Source organism: Mixophyes fleayi, chromosome 1 (assembly GCF_038048845.1).
Source record: "Mixophyes fleayi isolate aMixFle1 chromosome 1, aMixFle1.hap1, whole genome shotgun sequence".
Classification (NCBI taxonomy): domain Eukaryota; kingdom Metazoa; phylum Chordata; class Amphibia; order Anura; family Limnodynastidae; genus Mixophyes; species Mixophyes fleayi.
In genome coordinates, this window is record NC_134402.1 from 229,953,520 (window position 1) to 229,974,445 (window position 20,926).

At 38.2% G+C, this 20,926-nt stretch overlaps 1 protein-coding gene and 1 long non-coding RNA gene across 4 annotated transcripts in view; one reads left to right on the forward strand and one right to left on the reverse strand.

Annotated features, from left to right (window-relative positions):
* The window catches only part of KCNN1 (potassium calcium-activated channel subfamily N member 1), an 83,232-nt gene that overhangs the window by 53,957 nt on the left and 8,349 nt on the right, over window positions 1–20,926 (forward strand). For 2 of the 3 annotated variants that reach the window (XM_075206852.1, XM_075206845.1), the window contains exons 5-8: window positions 1,769–1,910; window positions 2,112–2,222; window positions 4,658–4,785; window positions 12,293–12,362. In XM_075206852.1, the coding sequence (XP_075062953.1) occupies window positions 1,769–1,910; window positions 2,112–2,222; window positions 4,658–4,785; window positions 12,293–12,362 (451 nt within the window). The remainder of the gene's footprint in view (window positions 1–1,768; window positions 1,911–2,111; window positions 2,223–4,657; window positions 4,786–12,292; window positions 12,363–20,926) is intronic. The other variant, XM_075206861.1, reaches the window with a different exon arrangement.
* On the reverse strand, window positions 1,032–4,663 carry LOC142151337 (uncharacterized). The gene is made up of 3 exons (XR_012691181.1): window positions 4,517–4,663; window positions 2,355–2,464; window positions 1,032–2,172 (listed from the first exon to the last, which is right to left on the reverse strand). It is a non-coding gene; the product is annotated as an uncharacterized LOC142151337 (long non-coding RNA).

The window sequence follows — 20,926 nt, forward strand, 5'->3', positions numbered from 1 at the left end:
TGTAGCCAGTATCAACATGGCCAAAGTTTGCCTTCATGAAAGTAATAGTGATGTGGATTCAGAATCCATATCTTATTAGATGGAAACATTATAAGATCCCAACAACTCAACTAACAATGCCAGCTGACTTCATCTCACATGGACCCATTCTGAAGGGATGAGGCAAGCAAGAAAATTCCTGGGTGATTACAGCATGCAGTTTAGCCAATCATTCATGTGCTTAAGCATGTCCCTTACATGCCACATGCCTGTGGCATGCATGTAAGGGGTTTGGTGAAAGTACCTTTGCCCATTTTGCTCATGGCTCATGCCATTTAGATCAGTGGGAGAAATTCATTTAAAAAAGCATGCAGACAGCATGGTCATGTTTAAAGGCTCAGTCCTATATGCCAAAGATTCAGTCTGTAATGGATTTATCTGTGAAGTCCTATTGTGCTAGGAGGGCATGTTGACTGTTTGAGGGTCAGTTTCTCCAAAACATAAAATGGATTGAAGAAAGTGATATATTTAAGAAGCCTGTCTATCCTAGGACCAAAGTGTACTAATTCTAATGACATGTTTAACAGGCCAGTCCTATGATACGTATAGGGTTTATCCCTCTGAGGACCTAAGCACACTATTTTCCCTTTTTACTATGACTTTGGTAAAATTATTTAGTCAGTCTAATCTAGGGTTTGTGTAGATAGCAGATTATAACGATACATTTAATGAGTTTTTTCCCCCCAGGGTGTATCAGTGCATGCTTCAAATATATAAATGTTTAGTAACAGTTAGTCCACGCTAGGCTCACAGTGTTCTATCATATACATTCATAGAACATGTCCTGTTTAATTCACTATTTTAAATCAGTTTGTGAACTGAAAAATAATTGGTTTATCAATTGGTCTAGTACAAGAAACAAATTGAACACAACAAAAGTAGCTTTTTTTTTTACATCAGAGCACTTTTACTCCTGCCTAAACTCATTTATTTTTTAAAACACACATTGTAAACTATGCACAATTATTATAAATATGGGTAAACATTATCATTAGTGTTAAATGCATATGTGAAAATGCAATATAATGTAAAAAGTTTTTTAACGTGTGTACTTGTAAATGTAGGATTTGGGCACTTACTAAATCAGATTATAAAAAATGTGCATAGAGCTGAAAATATGCACGTTAACCTATTCACACGTCCATCATATCTATTTATAAAAACAGAATTTAGGTTAAATATGTCTTTTAATGCAGGTGCCATAGGCTCTCAGTATTAGGGAATATTCTAACAAACCATCTGGATATTTGTGTGTAACATAGTGTAAGAAACCACTAATATTATAATGATAACAAGCTAAATAGGAAAACATGAGAAAGCCCCAATGTACTTGCATTTAAAAATTCATTTCTAAAAAGATATTTTTGAATGACTACATACCATTATAATGAATTAATACATTTGAACGTAATTGACTCTCCTTGGCCATTGATATATCATAAATAAAATATAATGTGAGGAATATTAGTTCACTTGGGTCCTAAGCATAACAACTCCTTTGCACAAGCAAGCCTTCAGGATTGGGTCTTTAAACTCTTCTGTTGTCAGGATTTGATATGCTGTACCTGGCATTGAAGAAGGTTGGGTAGGTTTTTGAGTTTTATTTACTTGCTCCCAATCTAAAGTTGCATTCATCTAAAATTGCTGCATGAGAAGAATTGTAGGGTTTAGCAAACCCCCTTGCCAGGCTCGCTCACTCTCATCTTCCTCTCTTTGCTCTCCCCGACAGGTACCATGACAAACAGGAGGTGACCAGTAACTTCCTGGGTGCCATGTGGCTCATTTCAATAACGTTCCTGTCCATTGGTTATGGAGACATGGTGCCCAATACATATTGTGGAAAGGGAGTCTGTCTGCTGACTGGCATCATGGTAAGACTATGATCAATTGAGTTGCGCTCTCTCGTCCTTCACCCCCCTTTGTCTCGCTGCTTCTCTTTGCCCTACATCCTTCCTCTTCATCCCTTTTCCTTCTAAGTCCTGCCTCATGTTTCTTTTTTGATCCCTTCCTGTCTTTATCCTTTTTCCTTCTTGTTCCATGCTCTGCAGTGAGTCTGTCCTTTCCTTCCACAGGGTGCAGGCTGCACAGCTCTGGTTGTTGCTGTTGTTGCAAGAAAGTTGGAACTCACCAAAGCTGAGAAACACGTACACAACTTTATGATGGACACACAACTTTCAAAGCGGGTACAGAGTGACTGGGAGAGATGGGAATGGGGTGGCATCTGGAGGAAATAATACTATGGGAGTGAAAAGAAAGTCTAGTGGAGGAAAGAGAAAGCATGGTACAGTACATTGTAGGGGTTAGAAAAAACTTACATGGCATAATATTGCCTCTGTGTTTGTCTTCATCCTTTGTCTTCCTAAAGGTCTTATTTTATTTCTTCTAAGCTTGCTCTCATATAATGTCATTTGCACTTCCCTTTGATCTGGAGTAGACACAGAATCAAGGAAACTCTTGCACATTAACCAACATCAAACTCCGTTACTTACGTTACATTTACCTTATTTAAACTATGCACAAAGTTATAAGTACAAAACAAGTAAACAACCTGTTTCTGAAAAAGCTGCACAAAGTCACAAAAAGTATTAAAGTTTTATCCAACTGTTATAATAGCAACATTGCAATACTGTATTATTTGTGCATTTTATTTTATGTTTTACATTTGTGTTATAGCACAATATGTAATGTTATTGAGTTATAATAATTTCATATATCAAAAAATGAATGTGTAAGGAATACCTTTGATTATCACATATTATCAGAATAACATTTTATGATTCAGATAACTACAAGTTTCATGGCTAATTTTGGATGAAACATCACCTTTATTCATTAATAAATAGGCATTTCCTTTGCTTGACATCTTCTACAAGATTATGAAATATCAACATCCTCCCTTAGCAAATACAACCTAAAACAGTCTTTAAATGCTATTTAATATAATCTAAAAGTATACAGCGGTCTCTTTATGACATTGGTCATTAGTTCTTTTAATCACTCTGCACATCTTGGGCCTGATTCATTAAGGAAAGTAAGGCAAAAAATTGAGTAAGTTTTCTCCTGGACAAACCATGTTACAGTTCAAGAGGTGCATATTAGTTTATTATTTTGCACATTAACAAGTTAAAAACTGATAGCTTATGTGTACGCTGAAATTTAAAGTTGATCTAGGACATGTCCTACCCCAACTAAATTGTAAATTTACCCCTCCAATGCAACATGGTTTTGTCCAGGTGAAAATTTACTCTTTTTTTTTGCTTTACTTTCCTTAATAAATCAGGCCCCTTCTGTACATCTCTGCACACTTTCATCCATAACGTGGAATGTATCTCTTACTTTAGCTTATAAAGTACTTTGACTATTCCAATTGAGATCGAAATAGATAAGTTAATTAGTTATCGGCATATTGACAAAATTGACATATTTATTTGCACCTCAGCATAGGTGCTTCTGTAGTATACCTACAAGCATATAATATCCTGCCTGTTTCTTGTCTGACATGGTGTTGGTGTTTCCTTGTATAATATGTGTAAGCCAAGTAATGACTAAGCATTGCCTACCTGTGCCCATTTGCCCATGCCTGTCATTAAATCACTATTACATTAATAAGGAAGATGTACTGCTCATTTTATCACAATATGCAAAATTAGGGAAGATGATGAGCTAAATTCATGTGTCTGGTATTTGAGAAGTGTCATGCTTTTCCAAGCACACATTTGCAGAAAATTCATTATGCACCATCTCAAGTACACCTCTGAATAAGGCATATAAAAGCTATGTGCCCCCTTTCATATGAAGGGAACAGCTCCATGTATGCACTGCACCATTCTTTATCCAGCAAGCAAATCCACCACTTTGGTTTTGTGCTGCACCAACCCCAAAGCATGTGTATCCTACTGATCACTTCAGAGCCTTCTTGTCTGCATGTGTGATTCCCCTCTGTGTGCATCCAAAGATAGGTAGCCAGCAGTAAAAAGAGAAATAGAATTAGTTAGCAGTTAGTGCTAGTTAGTATGAGTTAATATGTATATAAGATCTGTCATTGAGCTTGCTTAGCACATCAGGCTTGGTCTGAAGACTAAATATTATCACTGGGGAATAACTGTGTATTATGATAGACTTCTTGTTTAAAGTAGCTGTGTAAGATAAATTATCCATGTCCTTCATATCTATGTAATATGCCCTTTACACTACAATATTGTGTTCTTTCAATGTTTGCCATTATGCAAGGTACCAGTTGTGCCCAATTCATATTACACACAATTTATATCAAATCAAATAGAGACAGTATAAAGTATTGTATAGAAATGATATGGTTCCACAGCCATGTATACATGGGTAAACTGTAGTGTTGCTCAGGTATTTTATCAGGCATTGGGAAAGTTGGAAGGCAGGTGGGTGGTTTTGTGGATATAAATTTGTAATCACTTCTTCACTATCTTCTACCCTGCCCCTTCAAACCTCTCATGCTAAACACCTCCTCACTGTAGTCTTCCTTTCCATCTTTCCTTTGCTCCTATCCTGTCTCACTCCATTCCTCTTTCTTTCTGTCTTGTTGTCTGCCAGTCACTAGACCTTCCTGACTTGCTGGGTTTTTTTTCCTTTGCTTTTTTTATAGGTGAAAAATGCAGCTGCCAATGTGCTCAGGGAAACGTGGCTCATTTATAAACACACAAAACTCGTGAGGAAAATCGACCATGCTAAAGTACGCAAACATCAGCGCAAGTTCCTGCAAGCAATTCACCTGTAAGTGAGAATAGAATGGAAAGAAAGATGTCAAAGTCAATCAAGGGGAATCAGGGGTAACAGATTGGAAAACGAGGGAGATAGACAAATGGATGGGGGAAAAGACCAGCAAGAGAAAAAGGAGAGGTATTAGAAAATACACTATGTTAACATATGTGTAATAGCAGGAGTAGCTAGCAATAGTGAATTTAAGTACATCAGCACTCAGGCCAGGATCTCTCAATGAGCGTCATTTTTTCCGTTAAGAGGTACATTATAAAGCTGCTTGCCTCACTTAGTTTTGTAGCGTGTGCTATTGATCTTTGCATACGCTTAGATTCCCACCTCACCGTGGAGTGGAATTTACCATTTATCCAGACATTGTGGTCTGTGATTCCCTGTAAAGGGGGTACAAAAATGAAAAAGTCAGTTGAAATGCTGTCTACTTTATCTTTTTATCTGTTGGACCACCCCAGTTATTTTTTATTTGGTTTATTCCTAATAACGTCTTGTATCACATTCAGTAAAGTTTAAACATATTAGCGCTACACTGTGGGCTAGGTGCATCTCATGAATCTAAAATTCGCAGACTGCTCCCCACTGATTGTAGTGGTTCATCCACCTCCAAGCTGATATTAAAAACAAGGCCTTTTGCACTGTCTTAAAGTTTGGTGATGGCATACAGAGTGAGGGGATACTTTCAAGATTACCCCTTGTCCAATCCCTATAGCTTAGTTTATTTAAATATGAGATTGCCATTGTGTTTTTATGCCAACAGGGTGCATAGGCCAGTATGCATAGGTAACACACTTATCCACATATGATCAAGAGAAATCCCCATTGAAATTGTTTTCACCATCCTCAACAAACCTGCCTCTTGCTTTCAAAAACTTGCTGACAAAACACTGGGCCAGGCCAGTCACGCACATTAGGCTTGTGCAGTAGAACTGGAACTGGGCTTTTACTTTCACTTAGTAAAAATAAATAAATATATAAAATAGTTTAAAATAGATATTAAAAATATAAAAGAATATATATATATATTTATATATATATATAGTAAAATATAGTCTATAGTAAAGTGATTGCGATTGCATTCACTTTACTATAGACTATTCGCTGGGACAGGATCCTGCCGAAGCCACTGTCGAGGCTAAACAATTGCAATAAATAGGCACGTTAAATTCTTTCTTATTGATTAGAAAATAAAAATGAATGTGAAGAAAATACGATGGGTCATAAATAGAACCTTAATACTCCTGTATTTTTTTTTTTTATCAAAGATGGTCTTCTCACACAAATATCACCACATATTTAGATTGCGTGTTGTGCTAGAAGTACAGATTATGGGTTTCCACAGCAATAATAGTGTATTGGGCAGGGGCGGATCTAGAAAATACTTCTACCCGGGTCGATGTAGGGGGGGGGCGATTTAGGCCCCGCCCCCTTTTTGACATCTGAGGCTGCCAGCGGCTGCACATTATGTGCAGGTCCGTTCAGCAGTGACAGGTAGGGACAGTGTGCTGCCCAGATGCTCTTATTGTGTTTAAAACACAATCAGAGCGGCCGCCCCCCTGGATCCGCCACTGGTATTGGGAGAGTTCAAAATGGGAATTTAAAAAGAACTGCACTGAGCAGTATAATGTCATGCAGTCTAAGTATAAAAATATTACATGGGAGACAAGACTAGCCCAATTACTAGCCCTTTAAATAGCCTCAGAAGCAATGCTCTTGCCCAATGTGGGGAACAGGCATAAACAACAGTGCAGCAAATGCTAATTATACAGATTTTCATTGTAAATATGTGTTCCTGGATGTCCAGTTTTTCGGTTTTGTAAATTTTACCACTAACTGCTGACATGATGTTGCCTGTCAGCATAATAAAGATACACAATAATATCCATAGTGTTTAAAATAAAAAAAATGTAGGGCAGTCCCTGGCTCAAATACCATACCAATATATTAACTAAATAAGCATATATAAGCATTCAGGAAAAGAGTTGGCAATTCAACTCTTGTACAATAGATAGATACAACAGATGCATACAGTGGACATATTGTCTGCCACTGTTAGAAACAATAGCTCCACTTGGAGAAATGTTCGGTGTGTAAGCTGCACCTTAAAAAAATATGAAGAAACATTGCCAGTATATATACATCAAAGGAAAAGATGAGAGGTTTTTCATAGTATAGTTCACTAAAGCATATAATCAGACTGTAAAACAAATTTGTAGTAATAATTAAATTTGCATGTGGTCAGAAAAAGTGTATACTTTCACTGACTTACCGCACGACCATTTCAGATGCTACAGTACTATCTAGATCAAATATCCCTAAATTAGTAGTGATATCTACCTATTGTTTATCTCCTCTAAGCTAGTAGCCTCCTTTCCTAAAGCTAGGTACACACTGAAGAATTTTCCGACCGACGTGTTATCTCAAACGATTGTACCTACAACTGAAGGTCCGATCAGTCTGGCGATTCATCCATACACATACACACTGACACAATTTACCTTCAGGTCTGTGCTTTTCATTCAGTCCTTCATCTGGTCCTTTAGTCTTCAGAGAATGACAGCACAATATTCATTCATTATTGTCACATTGATTACACTGATTTTAAAACCGCCTTGTTATAGCTATCCACATGTCCTAACGAATGTCGTTAGCTTCTGTGACTCTGAAACGAAACATTCTGACTCAGAACAAACAAATGAATTATTCCTTCTACAGCACTCTCTACATTTATTCATCGGGACATTCATCGCTAGCATCGGCTGAAAAGAACACGACTCTGTAAACTCTATGGAGATCGTGAGCATGAGTGTATACACACTACGGGGTAAATGTATTAATGTCCGGATTCTTCAACTCTGGCGTGTTCAGCATCTTCGGCGATTAAATTTAAAGTGGCGCTGCATTGTAAAGGGAAGTTTCCCTTTACAATGCAGCGCCGCTTTAAATTTAATCGCCGAAGACGCTGAACATGCTGGAGTTGAAGAATCCGGACATTAATACATTTACCCCTACATGGTGATTAGGTCATTGGTCGGAAAAAATTAAACAGTATGACCAACCAAATGAAACGATGATCAGCATTTTTGGATGACTTTTGACCATTGTGTCACTATACACACTAACGGTCGTATGTCGGCTGATTTTCCTGATTATTCGACGAAAATGCTCCAGTGTGTACCCAGCCTTACCTTACAATGCTGCTTGGACAGAAGGAGGAGCTGCTATCTTTTGATCTGATTGTCAATGTGAAATGTAAGCTCAAAGCAGGACCTGATTGGATGCATGGACGGGGTTTCATATAGAGGTGCATAACATATAGAGTGCCTATATATGCAACAAATCATAGAGATAGTAATGAGCAACACCATTCAGTTCAATGACTGGAAAATTATTGAGGGCATCAAGAATGCACAATGCCTTATGCTTTTTTCTTGCATTGACAATGATTGAGTTGAATGGAATCAGGTTCAATGTCCCTAGGCATATACAGTTCAAAGGTGGGCACAGACAGGCATCATTGACATGAAAACCAATATAATAGGTACTGACACCTTAGTGTAATACATGTAAAAATGTTGAAGCTTTATTAAGTGCAAATATTGATCACTAAGCTTTTGGTATTTTTTTTCAGTTTTAGAATGCTTTTTCTAACAAATCTGCAAATTGTTTATCTGTTCCTTTGGTATAAATGCCATCCTTTGTGTTAATAAATGTATGCAGACAAATAAATATGGACAAAATGAATAGAAGCTTGCACACATCTGGTTTCTCTGAGATTTGTTTAGCTAATGCTTGAAATGGCTACCATGGAAACACTAAAATACAGCAGCAATGCAGAAATATGTAACCAAACAGGTGGCAGATTAAAGAGAGACAAGAGAGGTGGGCCTATCTCAAAACAGTATTACAGGTTATAGCTAAATGAGAATTACAATATAAATGCAGACATAGAACTAACCATATTTCTGCATGAAACATTTTCTAAACTGGTGTCTGCCTTCATGATTCTCATACACTTCAAGTTTTGTTTCATATGAATTTGCATATGTGTGTTACCCTTACCATAGAAAGTGACAATTCCTCCTGAGAACACAGATATTATTTTGAAGTATTTCAGTATATAATAAAAACACCATAGTAGTCCCTGGTCTTTAGATTGGTGTACTCTGCCAAATAAACATGATATGGCCATGTAAATTTGGCATTAATGCATAAGGTCTGTTGTGAAGTACATGCTAAGGTCTCACACCATACATAGGACCTCATTTAGAGTTGGACAAAGTCCGTTTAAGAAGTGTAGGAGTGGGAGTGTGCCACAGTTTAGTAGGGTATTACGAGTGGCATGCAACCCCAGTGCTGTCCCACTCGTAATACCCTATCGAGCTTACAGCAGTTCCTGCAGCTAGCTAACCGCTTGCGCCACCTAATTCCTGCCGCACAGCTTTAGCCCTTTTTTGACGTGTGTTGCGCCTGCGCCTCACTGCGACTAGGATTTATTTACACAAAAGAAAACTATGTTCCTTCCGTCAGTGGATTCACAGTTCCGCGTTCCGCCCATTCTCTTGTAGTAAGCCGCAAGCTGCCGCAAGTGTTAATTGCGTCCAAGATGCAGGCGGATATGGTGCTTTCTGCACATGCGTGGTAGTGTTTTTTTGTTTAATGCGCCTAAAACAGACTTTGCATCCAACTCTAAATGAGGTCCATACTGTACATATGCATCAGGAGCTGAAATCTGGTAATATAAACATTGCACTCTAACAGATTTGCAGTGCCAAAACCATTGAACCGTCCTGAGAAATCTGTGAAAGGTCGATCTATCCATCAACTGATGCATGATGTCAGAAACATATTTAAAAGTTCTTCTAAAAACTTAAGATTAACTTTATCTTTAGGAATGATGCCATCATAGAGGTATATAGCAATGCATTACATGTTTGTCATTTTCCAGGCAATTTCCCAAGTGTATATACCCTCTGGATTGTTTACTCTGTCCTGTAAACCAGTTGTGTTGCATTGTGTGTTTAGTGTCCTGTTTGTTAACAACAACAACAAAATTATGTTGTGTTTTGTCTTTGTTTTGCTAAATCATCCCCTACCAGAGCTCAGAAGTAAGTTTCTCTCTCCATACCCCACCCCACGTCTCCAACGAGTAACTTCTCCAGATGTATTGGTGCTTGCCTGCATGGGAATTGAAACAACTGCAAAGTCGTGGTCTTCATCTCTAAGATCCTGTTGAGGTTTTTCATTCACTGATGAATGAGAAAACCTGGCTTTTCTTTTTATTTTCCTTTCTCTGAGCTGTGAGCATGCTGCTTTCTATGATGAATCTGAGTTTTATAATAACCATACTGCCTGAGAGAACTGAAAGAGACATTGCACGAGATAGTCACCTAGGGGTAAATGCAGAGGCGAAACTAGGGAACTGTGGGCCCCAGTGCGGGGAGGAGGGTTCCAGGATCCCCGACCCTATACATATGTCATGCAGCGGGCCCCAATATCTCCATGGGCCCTGGTGCACTGCACCTGCTGCACCAATGGTAGCTCCGCCACTGGGTAAATGTATCAAGCTGCGAGCTTCCGGTGGGTTTGAAAAGTGAATATGTTGCCTATAGCAGCCAATCAGATTCTAGTTGTCATTTTATATTATCAACTAAATAAATGATAACTAGGATGTGATTGGTTGCTATAGGCAACATTTCCACTTTTCAAACCGGCCGGAAGCTCACAGCTTGATACATTTACACCCTAGAGTAACTTAAGAAAAACCTAATCCTGTCCTGGGGCCTGTTTCATTAAGGATATTAAATGAAGAGGTATCTTATTTCAGTCTCCTGGACAAAACCATGTTACAATGCAAGGGGTGCAAACTAGTTTTCTGTTTTGCACATAAGTTAAATACTGACTGTTTTTTCAAATATCAACTTTAAATTTCAGTGTACAAATAAGCTATCAAGTATTTGTGTGCTACATGAAAAAAACAGTCAGTTTATGTGCAAAACAGAAAACTAGTTTGCACCCCTTGCATTGTAACATGGTTTTGTCCAGGAGACTGAAATAAGATACCTCTTCATTCAAGATCCTTAATGAATCAGGCCCCTGATGATCAAGCTGTCATGCATACTATAAAGCTGCACTGCCACCTATGTAAAAGGTTTATACTGAGATGCCTATCCCCTTAGCTGGAGTCCCAATTAGTTTCGTTTACCAACTTTAAGTGGCGCTGGAGGCAATAATTACTGTTAGGGGCACTTTCGTAAAATATTTTCTTGGGTGGTAGTGAAGCTTTAAATGCAAAACTATCACTGCCTGGTCTTCTCCTCCCAAGTTTGAGTTATGCTTATACATACATTACTCATTTACTAACATAGCATTTAGGTGAAAAATGTTCATTGAACTAAAGCATCCAATAAGCAATGAGCTTTAGTATCTGCTCTGTCAGCACTGGTCCTCATTATATGGAGCTTCATATAGCTAGGCAGTAATATCTGATCCCGTCCTGGTAATCTGACGATCACTGTACTAGGAAACTAGACTAGATGACCAATTAATGAATTGCAGTGACAGCATTGTGTGTATATATTGTGTGACTATATATTAGATAAGACAACGAGGATTGCTGTGAAATAACCCATAGCAAACGATCAACATTTGCTTTTAGTGTCTTAAATTTGACACAAGACTCTATCTTGTTCTTTGGTCCTAGTGCTGAGCAACAGAATCCATTTTCTAATTTAGCCAAATTGGACTAATTAGATCGTTCAGTTGTAAGGCCAAGCACCCAGATCACATGGCGGACGGTTAGTGTGATTGATTGATGACTACACAGGCCTACAAAGAACATCAGCTGTCCAGATTTACAGGCATGCTTAAGAGTGATCTCATACACTTCAATGAAATCATTCTCAGGCATTTCTGATTGGTTAATATTGATTACTGTACATCTGGACTTAGTAAATAACACCTGGTTAAGATATCATTTATAAATTCAGTTCTGCAACTTAAGGTAAAGATGTCTGTCGGGCACCATGGTCTAGAATTGCTCGTCATCATAATAGGAAGCAGCATACTCTCCTTCAGAAAGGGATGCAGTGGCTGCTCCAGTTTCACACAAACTTCAGCTTTCTGTCAGAGGCAGTGATAATAAAAAGGATAATTCATACTGACGCATGCAAAGATGCTTAACGTACTTCCAATCTCTATCCCATCACAACAGTGTATAGGCCTCTGTTACATAAAAAGGTCCTGAGCTACGCTATGCAGATTTTAACTTTTTGCTCGCTCATCTTCAAGTGACTTTGCATGAACTAATACATAAAGATTATTAACCCTGACAGCACAGAACAGTCCCACAATTTGGAGAAGTTTTAGTGCTGGAAGGGATAATGTTATTTACTCAGCTTCAATTTTTTTGTGGGGGAAGGAAAGATGTCGGTTGCTTTGCATGTGTCATGTGACTGGCTGTTTGGGAAGTAGGTCTGCCGTATGAACCTAACTGTTCTGTCACTTACAGGTTACGCAGTGTGAAAATGGAGCAGAGGAAGCTCAATGATCAGGCCAACACTCTGGTGGATTTAGCAAAGGTGAGCTTTGCTTATATGATTAACAGTCACTGGGACTGGAAATGTTCATGGATTGAGTTAAAATCTGCAATCCTCTGGCTTCCAGGCTACATTTACCAGTATAAAAAGCTCTTCCCTTCCTCAGTAGTGGAGATTCCATCACTTGATCAAGAAAAATCCAGGGCTTGATGTCACTGACTGAAGGAACATAGCTTTCTTTAGTGGTTGAATATTTCCAAAAAGCAAGCAAATTACAGCAAGGGGAAGGAAGACTTGTTCTATATCTTGGTTTGAGGGACATAGTAGGTGTCCTTAGGCACTCATTAGAGTTTTCACATAAGATACACATCTCCATTCTGCGCATTTGCACCAAAAAGACTGATTCACACATATATATAGATATTTGTGTATCGTTGACTTGCGTCCCGTTATGCCTAGAGAGGCGGAATGTGTATGGGAATGAACAGACAAGCATGAGCTGAGTACAGAAAATGTGTCATGAAATTGTGACACAATTAGACATGTATGCCCAGATATACCTTTTAGAAGGCAGAGACTGGTGCAATATTACACAATGATGATGATAATTAACAGCAGCACTATCTAGCCGTTTCTGCTGATCGCATGTTGACCCCTTCAGCTGATAGTACTTATATCCTTAGTGTTGGGGCTGTATTATATGAGCTTGCGGTCATCTATTTGCATCAAGTAATTGATTGTTGTTTTGTAACAGTAATGCTCAATAATAAACCACAAGTAGTAGAAAAGTTCAAATAAATGTCAACAATGCTTGTAGAGACCAGTAATATTTAAGTTGAACTTAAGTGAGGATTATCTACTACCCTTGAGCAGTGAAGAAAACTAAAATGCTAAGGAAAAAGCAATCTTCCTATAATTATAAGTGTTACCACTAAAAACATAATTGTTGAGTGCACAAGTAGCAGGTCCCCCTGCTTGTAGTCATCTGCCAGAACTAATTTACATGCTGAAAATAATAAAGGCAGAGGTTTAAGCTGCATAGTTTGGCAAACATATGTAGCCATCTACCAGCTTCAAAGTGCCAATTGGATGGTCTGAACACTAATCAATGAACAACTTTGAATAGCTTTGATCAACATTGGATCACATATACATTAATGTTCCCTAAATATATATTTTTATATTTGGCGAGTACTGATGTCACTTGTGTTATATGATATGATTCTGAAAGTGTTTTGTGATGGATGGATGACAAATTTATAACGATCACCCCAAGCAACAGGCTCTATTTCAAATTAGAATATTATAGACCCTATTTATTCATCTGCGGCAAATACATTACATAGTGAATCTGTTATCACCATAATTTATTATTAGAATGTTGCTGGCGCAGCCAAGTGATACTGCCGGGCGGTACTAGCCCGAAGTAGTAAGGGTTCACTTACCGCTCTCCAGGCCCATCTTGGGGCATATGTTCATGCATGACTTGAGACTTAGGAGCATATTTATCAAGTGATGGTTGTGAAAAACCTTGACAGTTTACCATCATTTTTTAAAATGCAAATTTTATTAAAGACAAAGCCCATCAGGTAAAATTGATGATTTAAAAAATTAATGCAAACAGTCAAGAAATAGCGCTTTTCCGGAACTGCCTCTTGATAGATATATCTCGTGGGCTTTAATGTATGAAAATTCTATAAAAAAAAATAATTATTTTAAAATATTTCCCATTGGAGGAAATGCTTTATTTAAATAAAATAAGTAGATTGACAGATAAAGAAAGAAAAAGTGATTCTGATTGGGGCACTCTTTGTTACGTACCAGATTATATTAAAATAATTATTCAATTCATTAAAATATTCTTATTTCTGTGTTCTGACCTATTTTTGAAAACTGAGACAAATACCCCCAGCACACTGCTATAGCCAGCAACAGATCTGCTATTTCTACTGTAGATAAAAATGCAAAAGTCTCAGTTGCACACATTTGCAAATGTATGTTGAAGCCACCCACAACGCCAAGGTGCTTTTGCTAATAGGGTGGTCCTACTCTAAACAATGAGAGTCCCATATATTTGGGCCATACATATGTGTTTTTAAATTGAGAGATAACTTACCAAAGAGGTACCCCAGAGACCTCCAAATAGCAATCCAATGTCAGTACTCCCCCTCAGCTACTGACAACAACATGCCTCTCAGACAAATAAAGAAAATGGAAGTTGCTCAACTTCCATTTTCTCAATTTTTGAAAACTTTTAGCGAAATATAAAATTGTAGCGTGAAAGGTGAAGTGTGTTTGTGCTCTGTGCTCTCTAAAATATACTAAAATAAACTTGCACAAAACTCCACTTGTCACTTTATTCTATTATCGCCTTTAAATTTATATAACAGTGTTTTTTCCCCACTTTTTATGATGAAGTCTATGTTTACTGGTTACTGTTTCTGAAGCATAATATGATCATATAGTTCTTATAATACATAGCAGATATAATATATATATTTTTATTGGGGTAATATATGATATTTTGAGAGCTGCGTATTATTATAGGTTAGTTGGTATAATAAAGATTTATTGTCATTACTAGACAGTCAATTAGTGCCATGTAAGATTTGTATTACCTTTTTCCACCACTTGAGGGCAATGTACTTTCAAATATGCTTCAGCACACTATATTAGTAGAAACAGCTTCACACATAATACACTCGTGTATGATCATATGGTCCTCATAATATTTAGCAGATACAGTATCCCCATATACATTTCTTATTGTGTTAATATGATATCTTGAAGAGTGTGTTTTAATATAGCTTAGTTAGTAAAAATTCCTTTTATTTGACAGTCGATACTCAAAACCGAGTTGAATTTATATTATCCTCTTCCACTACTTGAGGGCAGTGTACTTTCAAAAGTACCTGCATATAATGAGGTACCCTTGATGCTGGCATGCAGGCTTAAAAGTTTTGATCAAAATATGAACCAATATCTAATGTTTTCATTTTGCACACATATATACAGTGTTAAGGACAAGCACTGACAACTGTCTTTTTGTTTTGCATATCAAAAAGTATCCAGTATCCCCTAGATACATTTATTATTTTTAGTATATATTTATTGTATCAACTAAACTGTGATAACACACACCCCTCAAGATATCATATATTGCCCCAACAAAAAATATATATTATATCTGCTATCTAAGTATCTCCTCCTCTGATCTCCTTTAAGGTTGCAGGTGTTGCCCTCTCCCCTGTTCCCCATGCATGCTACCTGGGAGTCATCATTGACTCCGCCCTCAATTTCACCATATCCAGTCCCTTGCCCATTTTCATCTCCTTCAGTACAATATACTAGTAAAAACAGCTGTCCCTATACATAGATTTTTCTATTTTCAACTTCACACATTATACACTCGTGTATGATCATATGGTCCTCATAATATTTAGCAGATTCAGTATCCCCCATATACATTTCTTATTGATTTATTATGATATCTTGAGGGGTGTGTTTTAATAAAGGTTAATTAATAAAAATTCCTCTTATTTGATAGTCGATACTCACAACAGAGTTGAATTTACATTATCAGCTTCCACTACTTGGGGCAATGTACTTTCAAAAGTACCTGCATACAATGAAGTACCTTTGGCGTTGGGATGCAGGCTTAAAAGTTTGGATCAAAATATGAACCAATATCTAATGTTTTCATTTTGCACACATATATACAGTGTTAAGGACAAGCACTGACAACTGTCTTTTTGTTTTGCATCTCAAAAAATATTTAGTATCCCCTAGATACTTTTATTATTTTTATTATATCTTTATTTTACTAACTAACACACACTCCTCAAGATATCATATATTGCGCCAACAAAAAATATGTATTATATCTGCTAACTAAATATATCCTCCTCTGATCTCCTTTAAGGTTGCAGGTGTTGCCTTCTCCCCTGTTCCCCGTGCATGCTGCCTGGGAGTCATCAATGACTCCGCCCTCAATTTCACCATACCCAGCCCCTTGCCCATTTTTGTCTCCTGTATCTTTGCAACATTGCCAAGATTTACTCTTTCCTCTCCCTGGATGCCAAATGATTGCTGAATGTGGCACTGCAACTAATCTTCCTCTTCCGATGTTCCTCTTCCGCTATGCCTCTCTGCAAAACCCTCCATTGGCTCACTACACAGTTGATCACCCTCACTTATAAAGCACTCTTTAGTGCCTCCCACTCCTACATCTCCAACTTGTCAAGAAACAGCCCCTTAAATGCCCATTATGTTTCATCAATGATCTTCACCTTTCCTCATCAGCTATCACCACCTCACATTCCTGCTTAAAGTACTTTGTCCACACTGCTGCGCACACATTTTGATCTCCCTGCCCCACACAATCAGATTCACCCACAATCTTGAATGTTCGAAACGGTCCCTCAAAACTCACCTTTTCCAACTTGTCTATCTGACAATTCCCTACTCACGCTCCACCTGCATATTTCACTCCACCTCTATTTGTTTCCCTTTACTACCCTAATCCTTTTAATGTTAACTCTCACAAGTTTGGTCTCTACCTCCTGTCTCCTCATCCTCTTTGTAATGTTTTCATTGTTCTAATTATGTCTTCGTATGTAGTTGCTTTCTCTATAATGGTTTTGTATTTATTTTTACTGATTCTATTGTTTCTCTTGTCCTTTACTTATCTGTATTTTTTAGTCTATTGTTTACTGATCGCATTGTGGATTCTGTTGCACCATATAAGTAAAGATGATGATGATCTAGCCCTGTACCAGTAGCATATATGCCAGGTTTACTTTATGCATAAATCAGAAACCCTTACACACTACTCAACTCATTTGTGCTTTGTGAATGTTCTGCGATTGCCCCATTTGTACGTTTGGTTTGATAACGAAACATGCTTTCACTATTAGATTTGATTTCAATTTAAAGAACAACCTCTATACTATAGCAGGTATAATCTTCCTTCTAGTGTACCAATGAAAGTAGAAAAAAATAATAGTAAAATATGCCCACAAAATCAAATAATATAAGTACGAGCAATGAAGAAATAGAAACTATTAGCTTCAAAGGTCAATCCTCAGCCAGCAGCAGCAGCCGAAGCAGCAGCTACCTAGTGCTGGTGACCGTCCTCATCAGTGTGTATCTGTATCATCCCTCCGGCACCCGCAAGCAAAAGTCGTGTTTACTTCTCCATTCGGGACTGCCTCAGTTGAAAGTAGAGATTCTCACTGACCCCCGTGTTTTGGTTTTGGATCTGGATTACCGTCGTGTTTTGGTTTTGCGAAACCGCCATTGCGTGTTTTGGTTTTGGTTTTGGTTTTGGTTTTGTTTGGTTTTGTTTTGCTATTTTGTTTAAAAATCAATGTTTTTGGGCATAAAATAACCAAATTTAGTGCTCCACCTGTTTCTTGGATAAGTAATGTAATTGTAAAGCTAATAAATAATCAAAAAAACAGTTTAATTCCTGGTAGGTCTTCATTAATTCTACACACAAACCAGATTGTCTTCCTCTCCATCTATGCATATTGGCAATGCAGCCATCGTCTTTGGATGTATATTACACCTTACACTTTTAGTTAAATATGTAAAGAAATGGACAATGGCAGTTTGGTTTCTGTCTCTCTAGGCCCCCCTCCACTTGTAGAAAATACTCAAAAATTCAGCCGTTGTAGACTGTACAATATAAATTGAATTGGACAAAGGCAGTTTGGTTTCTGTCACTCTAGGCTCCCCTCCACTTGTAGAAAATACTCAAAAATTCAGCCGTTATAGACTGTACAATATTAATTGAAATGGACAAAGCCAGTTTGGGGTCAGTCTGTGTATGACACCCTACCCTTAATGAGAAATTGCCCAAACAGCAGCCTTTCAAGACGGTACGTGATATAGAAATGCCCCAAGTCCCTTTCCTCTTTGGGGGTAGATTGCACCCTACACTTAAATAGAAAGTTTTAAAAAGATGTTATCGTCATCATCTTCAGCTTCATCCTCACCCTCATCAGTGTGTACGTCATCATCACAGACTATCAATTCATCGCCGCTTGAATCCACCATTAGAGAGCAGTCAGTGCTTGGATGTCTTGGATGGTGAAGGCCTTCCTCGTGGAAAATGTAGTTCATTTTTATAAACATAATTTTCTCCACATTTTTGGGAAGTAACCGTCTACGGCGATCACTGACTAAGTTCCCGGCTGCTCTGAACACTCGTTCAGAGTACACACTGGAGGGTGGGCAGCTTAGGTATTGCAAAGCAAGTTTGCACATGGGTTTCCAAATGGCCTGCTTTTCTTCCAAGGAAGGAAAGGGACTGTCTGACATTTCCATATCAACTACCTCTTGAAAATAATCCTCCACCATCCTTTGCATGTTATTACTCATATTGGATGGAGTTATGGGCAAGGTGACACATTTTTTGGAAAACTCCTTCAAACCAGCCCAGATGTTAAACTGGTCTGGTCTGCCCTCTGCATCTTACCTGCTTCTTTTTTGAAAACTTAATTTTTTACGAGCAGCAGCTGCTTGAGAAAGTGAAGGAGGACACGTTGTCAAGCCAAGGCCCAGTTCAGCGGACAACTTGCTGAGCAATAGCTCCTTGCAAAAGTTCACATCTCGTTCATTTTGAAGCAAAAACTCAATGTAGGTCTTAAACCTTGGATCAAGCACAGTGGCCAAAACGTACTGATCCAAGTTCAAGATCTTAATAACTCAAGGATGATTGTAAAGCAAATGAAGTACTTGATCTACAAGGCCAACATACTTTGCGGAATTGCTCGCTTTCATCTCCTCCTTCAGTTTCTCAAGCTGCTTTTCCAATAGTCTAGTTAAAGGAATGATTGTTTCACAGTTAATTGTTGAAATGTAGGACTGCTCTTTTTCTTGGCCTTCCTCTGGGCTGACGATTCACCCCCAGCAGCAGCAACAGCAGCAGCAGTGGGACTAACGCTTTCTTCAGAGGAATCAATTATAGTGCAGGAGTCATCCAGCCTTAATAAGTGGGATGCAGGGCTAACTTTGAGCGCTACTGAGGATATTGATGAGGATGGTGTTGTGGGTGTATTTTGTAGCTGTTGGGATGTCGGTGACTGGAGGGTCCTAGCTGATGATGGAGTGCTTGTAATTTTTCTGGAAGAACTTTCAGCTTTTCCCAACACTTTGCCATGAACTCTCGTTAAATGGCGTAAGATGGTTAAGGTCCCTCCCTCGACTGACTGTGGCTTGACATACACGACAAATAGCTATACAATTGTTGTCTGGATTTGGCCTCATTCTTTATTTGCCACTGCGTGTGTAGAATGGCATGTTGGCAATTTTTTTTTTATCGGCACTTAACTTTTCCTCAGTTACACTTCTTTTTCGCTTCAACACTGTAATTTTTTTTGGGGTGTGTGTTTTTTTCCCTGATTTAAAAAGACTATGTACTTTTACATCGCCTTTCCCAGATGACGTACTGGGAACACTACCATCAGGACTGGTGACAGAACCTGGTTGCTGATTTTGCTCATATGTGGACTGCTTTGAATCCATGTTAATGAGCCCAAAGCACTTGTAGTGCCAAAAATTGTATTAGATAGATACTGCTGACAAATATAACTTTTTTTTGACAGCCAGAAAAATGAATGTTTCACACTGGGGAATACGGGACACCCCAAAGCACTTGTAGTGCCAAAAATTTTTAGACATACTGCTGACAAATATAACTTTTGACAGCCATAAAAATTAATGTTTCACACTGGGGAATATGGGACACCCCAAAGCACTTGTAGGGCCAAAATTTTTTAGAAATACTGCTGACAAATATCACTTTTGACATCCAGAAAAATTAATGTTTCACACTGGGGAATATGGGACACTCCAAAGCACTTGTAGTCCAAAAAATGTTTAGAAATACTTTTAGAATCACTTTTGACAGCCAGAAAAATTAGTGTTTCACACTGGGGAATATGGGACACCCCAAAGCACTTGTAGAGTAATTTTTGTTTTAGAAATACTGCTGACAAACATCACTTTTGACAGCCAGAAAAATCAGTCTAAAACACTGGGGAATATGGGAGACCCCAAAGCGCTTGTAGTGCAAAACATTGAAAAAATAAAAGCCTCCTCTCTTCCTGCTCTAACAATTGCTAATAGAATTGGTATTAATAATAATAGAATTGTACAGAATAGAATTTAAACAATAATGTGTACAATTATTGCTCTGTCTCTGCGCTAATATAGCCTGTGACCTAACCCTGCTCTCTCCCTCTGTCAAATGGCGATTGATTGCTGTGGAGGCTGGTATTTATGCTTTTCAAATCTCGCGAGAACCGAGCTCAGAAATACGAATACGTCATGATGACGTTTTGCCTTGATTTTGATTCCGAATGGGCGGAAGAGTACCGAGCCTGCTCTGCTCGGTACTCGGATAGGCGAAATTCGGATGGATTCGGATCTCGGGGAACCGAGCCTGCCCATCTCTAGTTGAAAGTAAATGAAAACGCCCTTACTATACTAAGTCTGCATTTGCCTATCCCTTTCCTCCATTGTCCTGCCTCTCCAGTCATAAAGAGTCACAAGTCTAAGATGCAATCAGATCTGCACATGAAAGTAGGCTTACGTTTGTT